The 20,158-nt window shown below is 45.5% G+C and overlaps 1 protein-coding gene across 1 annotated transcript; it reads right to left on the reverse strand.

Moving 5' to 3' along the window:
* Nucleotides 1-676: 676 nt before the first annotated feature.
* On the reverse strand, nucleotides 677-18,768 carry fam110d (family with sequence similarity 110 member D). Its single transcript, XM_023980626.1, has 2 exons — nucleotides 18,497-18,768; nucleotides 677-4,707 (listed from the first exon to the last, which is right to left on the reverse strand). Exon 2 carries the CDS (start codon nucleotides 3,947-3,949, stop codon nucleotides 2,516-2,518), a length of 1,434 nt encoding a protein of 477 aa, XP_023836394.1. The 5' UTR covers nucleotides 3,950-4,707; nucleotides 18,497-18,768; the 3' UTR covers nucleotides 677-2,515.
* Nucleotides 18,769-20,158: the final 1,390 nt, after the last annotated feature.

A 20,158-nucleotide genomic window follows, 5' to 3' on the forward strand; every position in this document is an offset into this window, starting at 1 on the left:
TTTGTGTGTGTGTTTGGATGGGAGAAGGGTTTGGAGGAAAGAGACAGTTTGGAGAGAAAGCCAGGCCAGAAAGACAGAGAGGGGGCAGAAAGGTAGAGAGAGAGAGAGAGAGAGAGAGACGAGAGAGAGAGAGAGAGAGAGAGAAACGGAAAAAAGGAAGCAGTTGTCCATGGACGTCTCAACCTGACCACCCAGACATAGCATCAGGTCACAGTCTCCTTCGTGTTGTCTGTAAACAGGACCTTTTGCAACTCCCTCATGGGTTCTATATGCTCAGGATGCTAAAATGATTACCACAGGCAGCCTCTTGAGCTGATGTGAAAAATGAGATGTCTGTCAAAGGCCAGACAACATCAAAACACTGACTCACTCACTCTTTTCCATCAGACATTCCTAAAACAACTATTTACAGAGGGTTTCTTTCTTCTCAAAAGTAGTTGTTAGCCTACTGTAAACAACAGGTTGCCTGTACCCATGTAATGGCTAGCTAAGTTTGTAAGAATTAAGACTGCACCTATGATTGCAATGTTAAAGAGTGGATGAAGTCATCATGTTCTGTTTCTGTGAGACAGAAACAGTATATGATGGTATACAGAAATGTGTGCTGCTTAATGGTTTTTGTCTACTTGTTTATGTCTATTGTAGCAGGAGCCAAAAAACAATTTAAAATTTAAAATTTTGTTGCACAAATATTACTTTATTCTTAACATTTTCTGTGTACAACATCATACACATTTCTCTTTGGAATAAAAACGGAACGGCTCATATATGGAAAATAAAACAGAGATCGAAAAATGTACAGAGCCGTTTTGTAAACATGCAAGAAAACAGTTTTGTCAGAGGAGTTTCCAACACAAATCCAGCTTAAAGGGGTGGTCCAGTTGGTTTGGGCGCCATGCTACATACAGAGAGAAAATACCATGGCTCTAAAAGGGGATTGATTTATTACATAGCCTATCATGTGACCTTCCTCAGGTCCAATATTACTCCACCCAATGCCTCTCTCTGTCCCCCCGGGTCACATTCTAACCCGTACATACCACCCGTGGACCTTCAGTTAATTTTTCAGGGGTATCCCTGGGAGAACTCTGATCAAAGTGACATTTTCATTTAGATAAAAGGGGCATCAATGACAGATTGATGAAGTGAGGTAGGATCTATGGCTATTAGAGGTAGAGGGGGAGAGAGGGAGTTCTCACCCCCTTTACCGTCCTCCCTCTGGCCTGGGGGCTCCTGTGGGGGAGAGCCAGATGACCATTGGCCCCAGGGGGGAGATGAACCCCAACCCCCACCCTCGAGGGAGTCTGGGGGACTCTGTAAACGTCAGCTCTGTGAAGGTGTCACTCTCAAATATTTGGCAACCTGATAGCTCATGGTCCCTTACACTTTGAACACCTACTATGGTGAAATCTGTTACATGAAAATAGAACCAAAATAATCTTTGTTTGGTGAGGAATTTAAAATGCCCTTGAAGTGAATATTTTGTGGTAGCGAAGTAAAAAGTAACTTTCTTCCACAAGGAATTGACCAGTTATCCAGTAAAAGAACATATCACACTTTAATTCCTACCTGCAATGGCAACAAGGTAGCTTACACAGTAGCAACAGGTGTAAAGGCAATGCAGAGTTTGCTGCCAGCCAGTTACATAGCTGTAGCTGTCAAAATCAATAACAATTGTATCACAACGAACGTATCAGTGGTCAGTAGCTGCTGTGTAAGAGTTAGCTCTCTCTGGGGTAAGGTTCAGAGGTGCTGTAGGATCAAGATAACCCCGCGTCCCTCCTTGTCTAATACTACTGTCCCGGTAGTACTGCCTCTAGAGTATTATGCTCAGTGTTTAATAGGTGAGGATTCTCTCTTAAAAAGTCAATGCTGTTTCTCTTTCTCTCTCTCACTCGTTTCCTCTCTCTCTCACTTATCGTCCAGTTCAGTGCATTACCGACCCCACAGGGGTCCCTCGCGTGCCTGTTCCAACGCCTGCGTTTAAGAAGGGAAAAAAGCAACACAACTGGCACAGTTCGGAATGAGGTACTCACGGTTCACTCCAGTTCAGAAAAAAAAAACTCTGTGGTTTTCCATTCTAAATTATTCATATGTTCGAGAGAAGAGTGTAGGGTTGTGTTGTTGTGCGTCCACGGCACTAAATACAGCCTCATCTATGCCTGTTGTTTTCTCATTGATGTGCCTTATTGTTGGTTGTAGAGTCAGAGCGGAGCTTAGGGGAGGCTGTCAGTCACTATAGATCCGACAATACCTATTGGTTAGGACAGGGAGTGGGTGGGACAGCCATATCCAACACAACCACACACTCACTGACACAAACATATATATATATATATATGGGTAAATGATTCCACTTGAAAATAAGGTGTAGCTCATACACACCCCTCACACTTTCCGTAGGACATATAAATACAGCATATCAACCTGGGAGAAGACTAAGGATTACAATACAGTAACAAAGTCTCTGTCCTTCAGTCATAGGGGAACATGTCTTCTTTTAGAGAAGTGGTGTCTAAACAGTGGACTCTTTGGGCCCCTCCTGTGCTGCGTTCTTGCAGCTGTAAAGCCACTTGATGACACGGGCATTCCTCTCGATGATTGACACYCCCGTGGTCAGCTTCTCGGCCACCTCCTCCTGGAAAAGCCCYGCCTCTCCTGAGTGGCGGGAGAACTCGCTGGGCTCCGAGCCACCGCCCCCTCCCCCTATGCTCCTCAGCACCAATGAGAGCGTGTCTACGTCGCTGGCCCCRCCCAGGAAGTTCTCAGGCCCCAGCCGGTCCACCATGTCCAGGTCCAGCCCGCAGTAGTCAAAGAAATGCTCCTGGTCAGACAACGCCACTGAGCATCGCAGAAGCAGATCTGACTTGGAGCGTTGTAGTCCTGAACGCCRCCGCGGKGGYGGTGGYGGCGGCACCCGCTTCCAGAYGTCCGCCTCGTTGTCAGTGTGGTCACTYACGTYRTTGCYCTTGGTGATGCCATTGCCRTTTCTGGTACCATTGGTRGTGCCATTGCTAACACAGCTAACACCATTCTTAGTCCGCTCCRGTGTACAGCTGAAGCCAGGGCTGAGGCCAGGGCTGGGCAGCGGTGAGCGCTCGTGGTCCGTCTTACTGGATCTCCGGCTACCYGGCCCTMCCTGTCCCCCGTCCACGGTGTCCTTGTCATTGGTCCAGGACATGCGTGAGTCAMCATCCCGCGACARAGCTTTCTCCTCGCTGATCACCATCTTCTGGGTGYCCCYCTCGCCMCCGCCACWCTTCTCCCGCATGGAGCCCTGGAAGAGGCGGCGGACAAAGTTGTACCCCTTTATCTCCATGTTGGAGTTCCCCAGTATGACGCCACCACTAGGCAGGCTTTTGCACTCTTTCTTCTGCCGATAGATGACCAGGGAGTCAGGCCGCAGCATGCGCTTACCGGTGCTCCTCCTCAGGATGGGGGCACTGTGAGGGGCTACCAGGGGTAYGGAGKGTGGAGTCCTGGGGGTCCTGGGGCTGGGTGGGGTCACCTTGTTGGCGTTACTCCTGTTCCGTGCTTCCACATCCACCGACGTCCTCCRATTCTCCTTCCTCGAGTCATCATTCTCGTTCTCGTCTCGTACGTTGAGGGGGCCAGTCAGGGTGGTGAAAGGGGCAGAGGATCGGCGGGGTGGCAGNGTGGTGAAAGGGGCAGAGGATCGGCGGGGTGGCAGTCGTGGTGTGAGGCTCCCAGGCACGGTGTGGGGACGACGGTGTGGAGGAGGTGGTGTGCAAGGCACCAGGACGGGCTCCTGTTTGGTGTTAATGACCTGCTGGCTCTTAACGTACTTGGCCTTGTCTGCCTCTAGTCTCTCTACAGCGCTGATGGAACGGCCCTGGCCCCCACCCTCCATCTGCCTACGCAGGTAGTCCGGGCCCTTGTTGAGGAGCCTCAGAGGTGAGGGGGATCCTATGGGTGTTAGCGGCTTCATGGTGCTCCACCCTTCTGGGTAAAGACATCAAAACAGCAGCCCCAAAATGGCTGCCTTCTCCTGCAGCTGGTTGCGAAAGGTGTTCCCCCTGGATCTATTGTTGTACCTTTCGAGTTCTAGTCTGGTGTGAACTTTTCAGTAAGCTTTCCGCTTCAGAACTAAAGCATAGCAGCTCCCATTCTCACTCACAGTTCCTGAATCTCGCTACTGAGGAAATAACTAGGTGGCAATTCTGTGACCACAGAGGCCAAGTTTGTTGCGGAGCTTTCTATAGATAGCTTATAGTCTCTTTTTGGGCACTATTGGAGCCCAGACAAATTGATATCTCTATCCAGTATTTACACAGGCATTTGGATAAATAGGCAGGGTGCAGGGAAATCCTTTTGCCACTGGCCAACAGCACTCCCAAATGGGACGTTCTCCTGCCCACAGCGCAGCAGAAATAGTTCACTTTGAAAGGGTTACTATTTTTCACCCTCCCCCTTACTTTCTTTTTCTCTCTGTCCGTCTCTCTCTGAGCGATCCCTCCTTTTCCGTTGATCTTTTCACTGAAGGTTAGCCCTGGGAAATGAGATATAATGGCCACAAATATTTGCTTTGTGAAGGCAGGCAGTCTGAGGGACGCTGGGTCGAGAGACGCCTATTTGTTCGGCCGCCGTCGCGGTTGAGGTGACCTGAGGGTGGGCGGCACCGGGACACTTCTGACGTTGACGGACGGATGAAGGACTTGTCCTTGTCCTCACCTGCACTCACAGTCCCTGGGAGAAAAACACAAAAAAGAGAGGTGTTAGCACGGCCTACTTTTCTCCAGGGCCGCAGAGACGGAGAAACAGAGAGAGACCATATGACAGAGAGTGACAGTGGTCTCTAAAGCTCACACTGAGCTCATGTCACACTCTTTAGAGCTGGAATGAGTCCTGTGTCTGCCAGGAAAGATTTGGGCCAAGCTCCCATGCATGCACTGAGCTGACTGCTTTTGGGAATACACAAAACATGCCAATCCAAGTTTTTACGAGGAATTGAATATCTTGGCGGCTACGATAATAATAGGAATCCTACTTCTGCATTGATATTCACAACAGCCTGTAGCTGTGGGAGTGTGTCTGTGTGTCTATGTTGAGAGTGTGTCTGTGTGTCTATGTTGAGGAGTGGTCTGTGTGTCTGTGTGTCTATGTTGAGAGTGTGTCTGTGTGTCTATGTTGAGAGTGTGTCTGTGTGTCTATGTTGAGAGTGTGTCTGTGTGTCTATGTGCACAAGGGGAAGGAGCTCAACACATCTCCCTAAATGATTTCTCCTCAACATGCAAGGTTCACAGAAAAGAGGCATGGCTCCTAATATAAAATGGCATAACTAGCTGTGATGAGTTGAACAAAGTTTCTGCACACCACATTTGCATTCCTAAACGGCTGTACGGAACGCTTTGCTAACGCAAGACCATCAATATTTTAAAACGCTGCAAAAATCTAACTGCTAAGTAAACCAATACACTTCCAACGCAATAACTCTCTCACAGTTGCAGTGAGGCAGCCTGTTCTCCAAATTAGCAAACCCCAATGAAAGATGAATTCAACTTTAAAACCAAAAGTAACTCGAGTTGTTTGAAACGGTACATATCTCAGTTACATGTTACATAGAAAGAGAAGACCGTTATTGTTAGGGGAACGCATTGCGATGACTTGGGAGTAAAGAAGGGGGGGGGCAAGGTTGCGTGTCTATAACGGGATAGTGTACCTAAACCAAGGAGGATGCTCTCTAGCTATTTATAGCTAGAGAGCATCCCAACATGATTATCCGGTGTGCATGTGTGTGTCAGCACGTGGCAATAAGGCCCTGCGCAGTAAATTAAATTGTTTGTCTGCAGAATTGGTTTGCAGATTATCAGGCCTTTTGGAGAGCCCACATTCTGTTATTTTTCATGTGTAAAAACAGAAGGCCCATTTTTTTTGTACCTTTATTTAACTAGGAAAGTCAGTTAAGAACAAATTCTTATTTCACAATGACGGCCTACCCCTCCTCTAACCCGGACGATGCTGTGTTAATTGTGCACCGCCCTATGGGACTCCCGATTACGGCCAGTTGCGATACAGCCCGGGATTGAACCAGGGTCTGTAGTGACACCTCCAGCACAGAGATGCAGTGCCTTTTAGACCGCTGCGCCACTCGGGAGCCTACACGGGCTACCATGTGGGGTATAGCAGTAGAAAGACCTCGTCTGTAAACCCCAGAACTGCTACAAAAACCTGGGGGCACAGGTGGTGGCTGTATTTCATTTACTTTCCTTCAAAAAGTATTAAGAAACTGGCCCAGAGAACCAAACATGCTCCTTCTGCTGTGTGACAGCTGAAGAGTCAGAGTGGTATTGTTCTCAGAGTGGCCTGAGGTGCGATACAAATAAGTCTATTTTGGCACTTAGTTTTTATGAGGCAAAACAATGAGTGACCTGGCAGGAAAAGGATCTATGTCTGTGGTGTTTCTAAAGGGTTTTGTGTACACATTACATAATAGTATACGGTTAGTATGTTGGTACGGTTCAATAGCAAAGAAACAGAGGCACTTTGCAAATAGCAAGTACTTTCCATAAGTGTCCTAGCCCCAATGATCACGAAACAAACCCCCAAGACTTTAAACAAAGTCCTACGAATTTGTGAAAAAGCTAACTACTGGCAGCATGACATAAAAACGTGGCTTACCTCCCTACCTCTGTCGTTTAAGTTGGCTCTCTACCGTTCAACCCCCCCCCCACCCCCACCCCCTGCCCTGCTGTCGAAAGGCCTACTTCTATAAATTCCGTTTAGAGAGGAGGGGGACGACTACACTTTCCAGATGTCAAGCAGGCAATGGCCGGCGGGGAAAGGTACCCATTGTTTGGAATAAGACAAACGTCAACAGGTGTCAGAGGAAAGAGTCTAGACAGGGATAAAAACAGAAAGGCTAACTCTTTATTTGGATGGTCCACCTCTAGCTGCTCTACAGACTATCAGTAACATTTCAACCAACTACTGTATCTACTAACCTTAACCCTTATCCTAACTCTAAATTGAACCCTTACCCTAACCCATATTCTAAATCTAACCCTAACATTAGCACGCAGTTGCCTACTTTGTTGATAGCTTGACCATCTGTATCTACAGATGGACTATCCAGACCGTCCAATAAAGTGTGACTACAGAAAGAAAGAGGGGATGAAAAATGTAGCGGAACTAAGGGTAGCGGTGGTGGAGGTGGCGGGGCGTCATATTTACGACACACCGTTCTTCCGGAGCATATGTGCTCCATCAGACAGGAGGATTGCCGTTTCAAGTGGAAGGATTATGCCACTGGAGCGTAAAGCAAGATTAGCGCCTGGCCTATGAACTCAAACATGGGGTACTGATGACAGGCAGCCTCTACCCCTCCATGGAAGTGTGAGTTGTTCAATCCAATCTGAATAGGACTTCTATAGAGTTTGTGGCATGGAGTAGACCCTGGTTTAAGTAATGACCAATGGAGGACAAAACGGGTGACCACAGGATGTTGGAGTCAAGAGTTAAGCAAATAGTAATAGTTATATCACAAAACAAGGGAGAATGTTCAGAATAGGAAAGTATAACTCCAGAGACCATACGTCTTTTGAAAACCACTGCCTTTTCACTAAGACCAAGTTCAAAAACCGTGTTCCCCGCTGAGATTGACCGTGTTCATAAGAATGCCTTTTGTTCTTTGAAATGTAAATGTCTTCTGAAGGCATTGTATTCATTGGATGGGACACCAGCCACTTGAAGAGAGCCAGCCAGTCTCTGATTAGAGTTTATCTCTTGCTCTGAGCACTGTGAGTACTATCACTGAGAACAATGCATAGATCAGTGTGAATCACAACGCTAGCCGTTGGTTGTTTGGGACACTATTTATTACTTACAAACCAGACAGTCGCCCAAATGTAAGTTTGCTCATATTTCTTCTGGACACACATGGTGATTGATAACTGAGAGAAGATGTAGAAATAGACATGTTTCAAGCCACAAAGTAAGAAAACAGGTTGGATCTGAAAACACAGGGTGAGGTCAGTAGACCAGGTTGACGCGTATGCACGTGCGCACACATACACAATGAGAGCGAGGGGGGGGATCCCAACCTGGATTTACACACAGACAATAGCCTCCAGTAACTCCATTGACTCTAATGAGACTAATTAGTACCCAGCACCCTTTACCGTGATCTTCTCTCTTTTGAAAAGCGTGTGATGGCCACAGTAGAACATTTCTCCTATTACACTGCATGGTCCCTGCTCTCACCCTGACTTCCCCCTTCTTTCACAATGGGTAAATATTAACTGACTTGCCTCGTTAAATAAAGGTTAATAAAAAATAAAAAATGATACAGAGCAGGACAGATTGCTTTCGTCTGTACAGGATGTCTCTATTTCGCACTTATAGGCTTCGACGCTCCACTCACTGTCTTCCAGTGATTAGCTTCGAATGACAAAAGAGCCACATTCAGTGAGTTAAGTGGCCATCTCATCTATTTTATGGTTGGGAGGAGGTCTATTGAGGTGGCGGTCCCTTAACTCGTCCCCCTTGTGACCTGATGCTCCCCTGCATGACAGTGGAGGGGTCTGAGGTACCCCCCGTCCCCACCCCACCCTGCAACATCCCCCAGCTCCTGCCCCCCAACCATACATCAAGTAGCTAATGGCCTGATGGCACTTGAAGCCTCACAATTGTGATGGGATTTACAGTGTGTCACTGGCTTTGTCTGTTGGGCCAGTGGAGGGGTGTTTGTCCCCCTGGCTCCATCTCTGTTATTTTTTATTGTCATGTTGTTGTTTTTTGTCCTCCCCCAGCTAATGAGATGGAGTGGTCCAGGTCTTTCCCTTCTTATCTACCAGACCCAGAGAGAGCCATTGTTTAGAGCCATTAATAATGCAATGTCTGTGGCCCTAGAAGAGCCAATTCTCTGTCCATCTTCAGACCCTCTAGAGATGTTTCTGTAGTGCTGGTTAATGACCGAACAGGATTGAACCGTTAATTTGGACCATTAATGGTCATCGTCTTTATGTTCACACATGGCGCTGTCAACCTGGGCGTGTTGTGCGTCCATAGAATCTACAGATGCCGCAAGAAAATCCTGAATAGGTCCTGGTTAAAATGTTGGAGTCCAATGGTGATGGTCTTCCAGCTTCTGCCTGTTTGATCCTACAGAGAGGAGCCAGATGTTTCAAAAGACAGAAAGAAAAGGGGAATACAGAAGAAAGAGAAAGGAGAAAATATAGGGGTGAAGATTGAGAGATTACCCTTCTGCTGATAGGTAGTTCACAGCAGATGCCCCTCATTTATTTGACAGGTGTAAAGTGGGTCAGCACATTTTTAAAGTGCTTCAAAGGTGGTCTCTCCGAGAATTGATGTACCTCTTATCTTGTGTTTTATCCCTCTGAATACATATTTCAAAGTGGAATTTGTTTTAACCTTCTAAACTGAGGACAGCCGGTTTCCTTTGGATATGCTTTGTTAGCTCTGGACTCTAGCTAGCTGTTTCATTGGTGGGTAGATGAGGAAGTCCTCATGAACCAAACAAACACTTCCTGGGTTGGAGCCTTATCGTCCCCACCAGAGTAATCAACAGCGCTCTTTAACCCTTCCTAGTCAAATGTCTTTGCTTACTCATATAGTTTACCTCTAGCACCATTTGTATTTGAAACAGTAGCTAAATTAACAATCAATTGAATTAGTTGGTTTTTGAATTAGGTCTGTCCTCTGAGCTCTGAAGTGGGAAACATATAGGCATGACCTTTGCTTTTGGTTTATCAAACCTGGGTTGTACTCATTAACCAAGTAGCCCAAATAATACCATTGATTAAAAGCAAAATTGATTGAGCCGAATCCATTTGTTGTGCACACAACCGCAATGCGACCCTGGTGATCACGGAATGTCGCCCCTTTTCGCGCTCGCACTTCGCTACCCAGTTGTCTGTCCGGCCCAGAGGTCCTGATGCAGCATGACACAAAACATCTGCTTCCTCTTATGGGCTACATGGGGGCGCCTGGTTAAGCCTTCCCTGCAGGCGGGCTAGCAGCTTCACAGAGAGAGAGGGAGAGGGGACAGACAGAGGGGGGGGGAATGACAGGGTGGGAGGGAAAAACAGAGAGAAAGAAAGCAGGAGAGGGGGGGGGGGAGTGAGACAAATACAGCGAGAGCGAGAGAGTGCGAGTGGGGTAGAAAAAGATGAGAGATGGACAGTGACGAATGAAAGCCAGGGAGATGAGAGGGGTACAGAAGAGGTTAAGAACAAATTCTTATTTACAATGACGATAGTGGGTTTAACTGCCTTGTTCAGGGGCAGAACAACAGATTTTTATCTTGTCAGCTCGGGGATTTGATCCAGCCATCTTACTGGCCCAACACTCTAACCACTAGGCTACCTGCCGCCCCCTCATTACCACTTTACAGTATCTAAGTCAGATATTTATATTAGCCTAGTCCAAGCATATTCAAGGTTGGGAAAGTCCTACAAGTCTGAGGCCAATCACAAAAACCTGAAGTACAGAACGTCACTTAAAAAAAGCACCCTTGATTAGCTACTCAAAGGACACATGGACTACCTGATTGGAGGTGCAAGACCGCAGGCCCTGGTCAACCTCTTATCAGCTCTCACACCCCTGCAAAGCTAATAAAGGTTGAAACGGTTGAGATAAGACGGCCAGACTTCCTAGACTATTCTAACTTGTAACTTTTTTTCCGACAGCAGGAGCAGGCACCCTCCTGGTTGAGCTGATAACCACAGCACAGTTGACCTACAGTATGTAACCCAATGACTCAATACGGACTGTTTGTGTTACACATTTTAGGCCTAATGCACGGAAAAACACAATGAAGCATGTGTTTTGCCCACATAGACAATTCTACAGATGCAGAAAAAACATAGCTCTATTCACTGGCCTTTCAGTATTATATTCATTCAGATATCTTTCCACGTAACTTTGATTTGTGGTGAGGGACACGTCCCCCCTGTCCTTAGTGGAAGTTACTGCCATGGACGCAACCTGTGTTCCACTCAGGAACCAGCCCCAGCCCCGGACTCCCTGGTAACCCATGCCACATTATAGTGACACCTGATCCACCCTCTGTCTACAGCTCAAGTGGTGGAATGTTAAGCCTCTGCTATGATGACTCGCTGTCGACGAGTGAACTAATGAAGGGTGAGCTCATACACATGGAAGGAGAACATGTTTACTGGGAACCTATCAAGAAAATGTTGGAAAAATGTATTACATATTACAATAGTCCTTCTGGTCAGGAATTTGGGGAATGCAGCTGAGGTCAAAAGGGAGATGGGAGAGGTTGGTGGTGGATTGGGGGGCGGGGGTGCATGCTTGCTTGGGGGTATGTGGTGCCTCCATCCCAGGTCTGGATAGTTTGGTGTACATATTCTGAGCAATGACCACCACTGTTACACCTATAAATGCCAACATGTCTTTATGTGACTAAACAAAACAAACCCTCTGTCAAATATACTGCTGAATGCTGTGTGTGAGAAAGAACCCTGTTGTGTACCATAGAGTACCCCCCAAACCTCCCAAATACACCATCCTGGGGTTGTATACACAGTACTGTACACACACGTACATCTGGGCACATCCCCTGGAGTGTTAAATTATGAAGGCTGTTCTGCCGGAGTAAGCCCTCATTAAGCTCTCAGCTGGTGTGAAAGCTCTTGCTGGAGACGAGCCAGATGTTTGATTTCAATAAGTCGGAAGAATTCGCCCCCTCTGAAGCAGCAAATGCCAGTTTCTAGTGGTGTTTCTAGTGGTGTTAAAAGAGAGTTTGAGGCACGCGGCCCATTTGCAGAACCCGTAAGGGAATGTCCAACAAGATGAGAGGTTTCATGTATTTTCTCTTTCTACTTTGTGTCAGTACACAAAATACATTTTGTCAGTGCTGCAGTTTTTCACGTAACCATGTATCTACTTAATAAAAGGCTGACTATTTTGATGCTCCATTATATAATAAACAACTAAGTTTATTACGTGAGGGTGTCTGCATTTACAGCCTCTTAGCACTCTAAATAGAAAATAACAGGGACCACAAAACATTCTCACAGAAGTCTTACAACGTTGCAGGGATGTTCCGACGAGACCTTTTGTCTGTTATAGCATCATCCAAGTGTTGGAGGGGGGACTCCTCCAGCTATGCCTCCCTCCCCAAACATCATGTCATCTCTGAACACACTGATCCATCCTAGCCAACCACCGTGCCAGAGGGCACCCCCCACCACCACTCACAGTCTCACACTTTCCATTGATTAGCTATCTGTCCCAGTATGGATGAACCATGGCCTGAATACGATGTACCAACCTACAATGTAGGCTACCAGTCACTTATCACCAACCCACCACACGGCCACAGTTATCAACTGAACGGAAAAACCAATACGACTCTATTAGCTTACCTTTCAACCCTGAGGAAAAGAGAGAAAGTCAGCTAATGTGTTTTTCATATTTCCCTGCGAAAACATGCCACATTTACAGAGGCCCACCAAGCACTGACCACTTACGACTTGCCCTACTTTTTTGTATTTTTCGGATATTTCCGAACCGAATAAAGGAGTCAACCATGGGGAAAACTAGATGAGGGTAAAACCTCTCAAACACAGTCGCAGAACAAGGCCCGGTGTTTTCCTTCCTGTCATATGTACTCTTAGTGTGTCACCTCTACTGAACCTGCCAGCTGTCTTCACTCATTACCCAGTCGTCAGCCTACGTCTCCACAAACAGGCCCCAAGTACCACAGAAATAGACCCCTCGTTCCTCCTCCTTGCCCTGTCAGAGTCACCAAGACTCCCCATAGTGAGTCGGATGGAGAGGACGGATGGAATGGACAGCAGTCTTGGAGGCTGCCGGGCCCAGCACTGCTGTGTCCAGCATTGCCGTGTCCAGCACTGCCTTGTCCTCTTAATTGAAGGGCCCAGACTGTCATGCGTCAGCGACTGAGTGGATATTACGGCTCTATGGGTGATTCTGATTGGATGTGGCAGAGCCACCGAGGTAACCAGCAGGGCTGTGAACAATTACAGGGATGTGAGAGGGAGAGGAGCTCCCACAGCTGTCATCACGACACAGGGGACCAGTAGGAGATGGAGGGGCGGACCACCTTTCATGATTTAGTTATCGATGATTCATTATTTATTGGGTTAGGGGCTGATAGAGATGGGTCTATGGATGCTACAGTGGGAGGATGGTTGAGAATCGTGAAAATGACTAGATTCATAGGGATAATTATCTGATTCGTTGTCCCTCCGATGAAGATTCTGGAGGGGCACTTTTAGCTAATGCACTTAGAAAAAAGGGTCCCCATTGTAGAACCCTTTTTGGTTCCAGGTAGAACTCTTTTGGGTTCCATGTAGAACCCTCTGTGGAAAGGGTTTTACATGGACCCCAAAAGGGTTCTACCTGGAACCAAAAAGGGTTCTTCAAAGAGTTATTCTATGGGGACAGCCGAAGAACCGTTTTAGGTTATAGATAGCACCTTTAATTTTTAAGAGTGAAGGGCTGGGAATTGCCAGGGATAGGATATTTATCGCGATTCTCAGGATTCTATAGGTATTGTAATTAGATACTGCGATTTTACTGCGATTCGATGATCCAAACATATTGCTCATCATATATCTGCTGTAGGGGGACAAGAGAGAGCCACGAGGGATTTGTTTTAATCAGTTATGGAAATCAAATTGCTGAAAACAAATTGGCTCACTATTTAAAAAGGAGATGGAGAACAAGCCATGAAGGAAAAATACAGGAGTTTTGGTACAGGTACACCCCAAAACACCAATGTGGTTTTTGAATAATAGATTTTTACCTGTTGTGGAAATGACTTACTGAAAGAAACTACAATACATAAGTATCCTCAAGGAAAGATGAAGCCCCTGATGAAACTTTGTACACTAAGTTCTCTGTTAAGTGCATTTCCAGTTTAGCTTTGGATGAAGCTAGGTATCTCAAAAGCACCTCCTCAAACACAACACATTTAAAGGAACAATAAAGTCAAATTATAAGCTCCGATTCTGACAGTTTGTGTGAAGACTGAGGATGTTTGAAGTCTCACACAGCAGTGATTGTCAAATGTCTCACACCAGCTGCCTCTCATTCTCTCATACACACTCTCTCTCCCCCACACACACAGGCACACACACACACACCCACACACACCCACACACTCATAGTGCCAGGGGGAAGGTGATGTCACTTACAGGACCCTTTACCCTCTAATTAGGAACCTGAACTTCCTTCCGTAACTAGGGGGCTTCACCTTCTGTAACTAGTGGGCTGTACATGGCAACCATGCAACAGGAAAGGGATTAGGCCCCCCCCAAAATTTGATTTTCATTTTGGAGAATACAATATGACACACAAACCAATGATTTTCATTTGGGGAAATGACTGATTACAAGACTGGTCTGTGAGAGAAAACATAAGAGTTCAGTGGAAAGTGACTGTGGGTTTCATGAACTTTAAGTGATAAGAAACACACGAGGGGCCTATTGTGAACTAAAACCATGAAAGGCCCTGTGGCTTCCACTATATTTCAGCAGTTCAGATTGATGTGGGTCAACACCAATGAGATTATACATGTGGAGAGTCTCAAAAAAAGAGAGTGCAAACATAAATGACAGAGAGAAATGAAGAATGAGACTGAAAGAATGCAGACATAACAAGAGCATGTGTCCCATAAGTGGCTCAGCCCGGTCCTACACCAGGGCATACATGGGTCAATGGCATACCGCTGGTAAGTTTAAATTGCTATGTGTCAGTCTAGTACGCGATGTGTGTATTTCTACGGAATGTGTGTGTGTGTGTGTGTGTGTTGCTGGATGAACACGTGGCTATGCATTCACACACACAAACCTCCAGAAAAGGTCACTGTGGGCAATGTGACATTTTTGGCCCTGACTCGACCGCCGCTGTGAGTCCTCGCTTGGTCAGTCAGAGACCCGGACCTCACCGCTGCCACCAACACCGCGGGTAATCTGAGCCGTTTAACCGCGGAGGCCCGGCCCATGTTACATTTAATTTTAGTCATCCAAATGATGTCAGGGCTCCTGTCATCACCAGATCGGGCTGCTGTTGGAGGTTGGCTTTGCCTGCTCTCTGCTCTGTTTGTGCCGCTGGGCCTGCCGTAGCAGAGCACATCTTCCTGCCTGTCTGCTCTGGTGGGATCAACTTCAAAGACAGACAGCCTTATTACAGCAGCTAAATTAGCAGTGTGTGAACCCACTGCCATAGGTGAAAAATACACTACAGATGTTTACAACTGTTCCATGATGCCAGACTGTTAATTTGCAGCTAGTGTCGGTCAGATCACTGCAGGTTCCCGCAGACTGGAAGCGATGACGCATACTGGTGTTCTCATACATGACAGATCTCAAAGCTTGTTTCATAAGGTTGATCTTTAAAGGCCAAATACATCAAGGAACTACACAGTTATCTGTATGATGGTTGTCTATTATTTATTTAACTAGGCAAGTCAGTTAAGAACAAATTCTTATTTTCAATGACAGCGGGTTAACTGCCTTGTTCAGGGGCAGAACGACAGATTTGTACCTTGTCAGCTCGGGGATTCGAACTTGCAACCTTTCGGTTACTAGTCCAACGCTCTAACCACTAGGCTACGCTGCCGCCCCTATGGGTTATAACCTTCCACAAAACACTGGTGGATGTCCTAAATCTGCCAGGCTCCTGTCCTCACAGCCAAAGATCACCTCTTCTCATCTCCAAAGAGCGACCGGGAGTAGAAAATGCCACTGAGCGTGAGAGACTACTGCCGTGACTGTGTGTACAATTGCTGAGGAATCACATTGAGCTTCATCTCTCAGCAATGTCACACAAAATCAAACTAACTGCATTGTGGTGGGGGAGATCATGTCGGTTCACTGGCTAGGAAGTAAGAGCACATCAGCATCATCACTACTGCATGATATGCTAGCACAGCTGTCCATGTCCGCATCTTAAAACATGCAACAGCCTGTCAAAATGTAACAACATCACAAAGTTACCACAGTGCATGATTAAAAAATACCTCTGCTGCTTTTCTTTATAATCGGAAGGGGAAACAGACTGCTCTATGGACACGCATGCACGCGCACACACACAAACACAAACACACTACAGCACGTGTGTTTGTGGTTGCAAGATAAAAGAGTGCCCTTTGTTTGGTCTAGTACTCCAGGTTATATGGACTGACCTTCAGTGGTATATGCTAGTGACTCCACACTAATAATCTACTATCTCCAAATATCAGAAAGAGATGGTAGGGGATGAGTAGAACGTGGGCCACACAATGCTCTGGCCCAACCCTGGTCTAAGGGAACTTGAGCATCACCCAAGACTGACTGTGAGATACAATAGGTTTTGACTTGTGGTTGTGAGATCTCAGGTAGCGCAGTCTTCTGCCCCATGTCTCACTTTTTAGGGCACTTACTTGGCTCATCAGTGTCTAATATCTTCCCTACAGGTTCATTGCCATTGGCCTAATGTCTAAACCAGGTTAGACTACAACCTGAGGCCACATAAAATGTTGCCATTGCAGGGAAACAGATTGCCACACAATGGCTTCAAGGCAACATACACAGAACAAAAATATAAATGCAACATGTAAAGTGTTGGTCCCATGTTTCATGTGTTGAAATAAAAGATCCCAGAAATGTTCCATATGCACATTTCTCTCAAATTTTGTGCACAAATTTGTTTACATCCCTGTTAGTGAACATTTCTCATTTGCCAAGATAATCCATCCATCTGACAGGTGTGGCATATCAAAAAGCTGATTAAACAGTATGATCATTACACATGTGCACCTTGTGCTGGGGACAATAAAAGGCCACCCTAAAATGTGCAGTTTTGTCACACAACACAATGCCACAGATGTCTCAAGTTTTGAGGGAGCGTGCAATTGGCATACTGACTGCAGAAATGTCCACCAGAGCTGCTGCCAGAGAATTTAATGTTAATTTCTCTACCATAAGCCACGTCCAACGTCGTTTTAGAGAATTTGGCAGTACGTCTAACTGGCCTCACAAAAGCAGACCACGTGTATGGCGTCATGTGGGCGAGCAGTTTGCTGATGTCAAAGTTGTGAACAGAGTTCCCCATGGTGTTGGTGGGGTTATGATATGGGCATGCATAAGCTACGGACAACAAACACAATTGCATTTTATCAATAGTAATTTGAATGCACAAAAACACCGTGACGAGATCCCGAGGCCCATTGTGAGGCCTATTTTTTTTAAAGGTATCTGTGACCAACAGATGCACATCTGCATTCCCAGTCATGTGAAAGCCATAGATTACGGCCTAATGAATTCATTTAAAATGAATGGTTTCCTCATATGAACTGTAACTCAGTAAAAATCTATGGAAACATTGCACTCACTCATGGAAAATTCAAGGACGTTACAACGAGATCAGATGTTTTGAAGCCCATCCATAATTTCTTCTCATGCTTTAGTTTTTATCGGGATGAAAATATGATGGTCCAGGGTAGTATGTATCCCTCTTGTCCAATCAGCGCGCGGATGTTCAATCTTATCAGGAAGTCATTTCACCAGATCTCACTTTTATCTTGACCGTAGTCACAAGCAGTCGGGAAACGGCAGTCTTAACGACTAGAACAGTTCACGGTCGAGTCAGAGGGGCCTTCATGTATAGGTTTCATGTCATATGATGAATTATAGTACATGTCAACTCCTCCAACAGCGCTGGCCTCCGAGGCTGACAGTTAAACTTTAAAATGCCATGTAGCACTACACAATCCACTTTATGCACAAAAATACATTACTGGTGCTTGCAGTTTATATAAGGCATCTGGAATCACAAACTGACTGGCACACTGCCTAAAATAGATGCACAGTTATGCTTATTCAAGAATACCAACAGGCAGTGCACCCGGCTTGAAAGTAGCCTACTTTGCGTTAAGTTATGGTGAGGACAACACTAGCATGCGTGCATTATGTTGATTACCCCCGTTTCCAACATGATAAAACAGGCATAAATAAAATGTTCCTCTCAGTGAGGCATTGCTGACCCGTTAGCAAAATAACCTCTCATCTGAATAACACACCGCCAAGACGCACTGAATGCACCTTGTCACATTGCCTAGGGTTTATTTGGGGTGTACTTGTTACTCACACGTGTCCAGAGTGCGCTCCAGCACCATTCAGTAAACCTGCTCTCGACAATTACCCGTAATATTCAGTAACAGATATAATAGTCTACAACAGAGTTATAAACAAGCTAAGTTCGAATCTACTCCCCCATTTATCCACATATGATCAGGCATAATATATTGCATTATTTACAGCTCAGATCATAGTTGATTAAACCATACATAATATGGAAATAATTATTGTCAATGCTCAATGCTGAAGGCTATTAATTCACGACACTGATGGAAAACACACCTCGAAACGATGGAGCATCTTTTGTATTTCATTTACCTAGTAATAAGATCTACAGTAGGCTATTAAAAGGGCATTATAACTTTGTGCTACCCAATCAGTTTAAAAATACATTTCATGCTCACCTTGTGTTGTGTTGCTCTTCATGCATGTGAAGGTGTCCTCTCGTTTCTTTCTGTTCTTTCAACCGCTGGGACGGGACATGGATCTGTCGGAGTGGTTATCTGCTCAGCTTCTTGTGTAGCCTAGTTTATTCGGCAGATAGTCGGACTGACGCTAGTGCTCAACGCTTCTTGTCTGCTGTGCTTCGTCCGCTTCCTGCGCAGACTGCCAGAACACAGGGTAGTTTACGTTGTAGCAGCGGTGCGACTCCGTGGCACAATGGTGAGTGGGCAGGTAGGGCGCTGTGCAAACTGACTCCTGTTCAGCCTTTATGTGGGGGTGGGTGATTAGAGGGGGAGGAGATAGACCTTGAGTTCATTTTTCAGGGCCAGGTAAGTTTTAATCAGAATCAAGATGTTTATTTAAAGTACTGTACATACATAATCACCGATGATGGACAGGAGAACGATGATAGGCTTTACCTTACCTAATGCACTTCAGAACAATATTGAAGACGAAACAGAACTTTGTATCAGACATTTTTAGATTTGTATGGCTAAAATAGATTTGTGTATGGATGGGCTACACATTATACATTTAGTGTTATATTTTTCAGAAAGCTACATGATTCACAATTTGGTACTTTACATGTTTCACTCAATAGATTTTTGATTAAAGCCACATCCTTGGGTTTGTGTTGGCTGGGAAACCCAAATTCAAAGATAATTGCAGTCATACAATTTAGGGTGGTAGCAGACAGTCTAGACGGCTTCAGAAGATTATATTAAATTAACAAAAGTCACTTGGGACTGGGACATTTACTAAGCAAACAACAATAACGATATCAAGGGATGTCCTGAATCTCTAATCTCACTATCTTTAATTAATTTGGGGTTTGAGGGAAGTCTCCTCAAAGGACTCCTGTGGTGGATTTTTGTCTATATCTGATGATGATTGGCTTATTAGCTTATAATGTGATTAATTGTTGTATAACAAAAGGCTTGCTGGGATTTAACACTGCACTGTTGTTCTGGACACTCAGATCTGACTGTAGGGGACAGTTAAGAGTTAATCCAGGGTGTGGGATAAGAGGTGAAGTTTGCCACAATCTGAAATGATCATTGTTGTTTTTTCTCTCCTTATGTGCTAGTGCTCCATCCGTCTGTGCCTKTCCCCCCTTCCTCCCTTTCTCCCCAAAAAAACAGGCAAAAGTGCCAGACTCCAAAAGGTCGGGTGACCGGGGGAGGAAAGGAGAGAGATAAAGAAGGGATCCACACATTTCACACACACCTGTTTTTCATTCCTGTGCTCTCGTCACTCTTGACAGGGCGAGTGAGGTAGCACAGCACATTGTAACTGGAAATAGAGGCGTCATGCCCATAAGAGGGCACAGGGGCACATGCCCCCTCAGATCTGGCCTGTTTCAATAAAACATTTATATATATTGTACCAGTCAAAAGTTTGGACACACCTACTCATTCCAGGGTTTTTCTTTATTTTTTTACTATTTTCTACTTTGTAGAATAATAGTGAAGACATCAAAACTATGAAATAACACCTATGGAATCATGTAGTAAGCAAAAAAGTGTTAAACAAATCAAAATATATTTTATATTGGAGATTCTTCAAAGAAGCCACCCTTTGCTAGCTTTGTACACTATTGGCATTCTCTCAACCAGCTTCAT

Source organism: Salvelinus sp. IW2-2015, linkage group LG35 (genome assembly GCF_002910315.2).
Source record: "Salvelinus sp. IW2-2015 linkage group LG35, ASM291031v2, whole genome shotgun sequence".
In the NCBI taxonomy this organism is placed as follows: Eukaryota; Metazoa; Chordata; class Actinopteri; order Salmoniformes; family Salmonidae; genus Salvelinus; species Salvelinus sp. IW2-2015.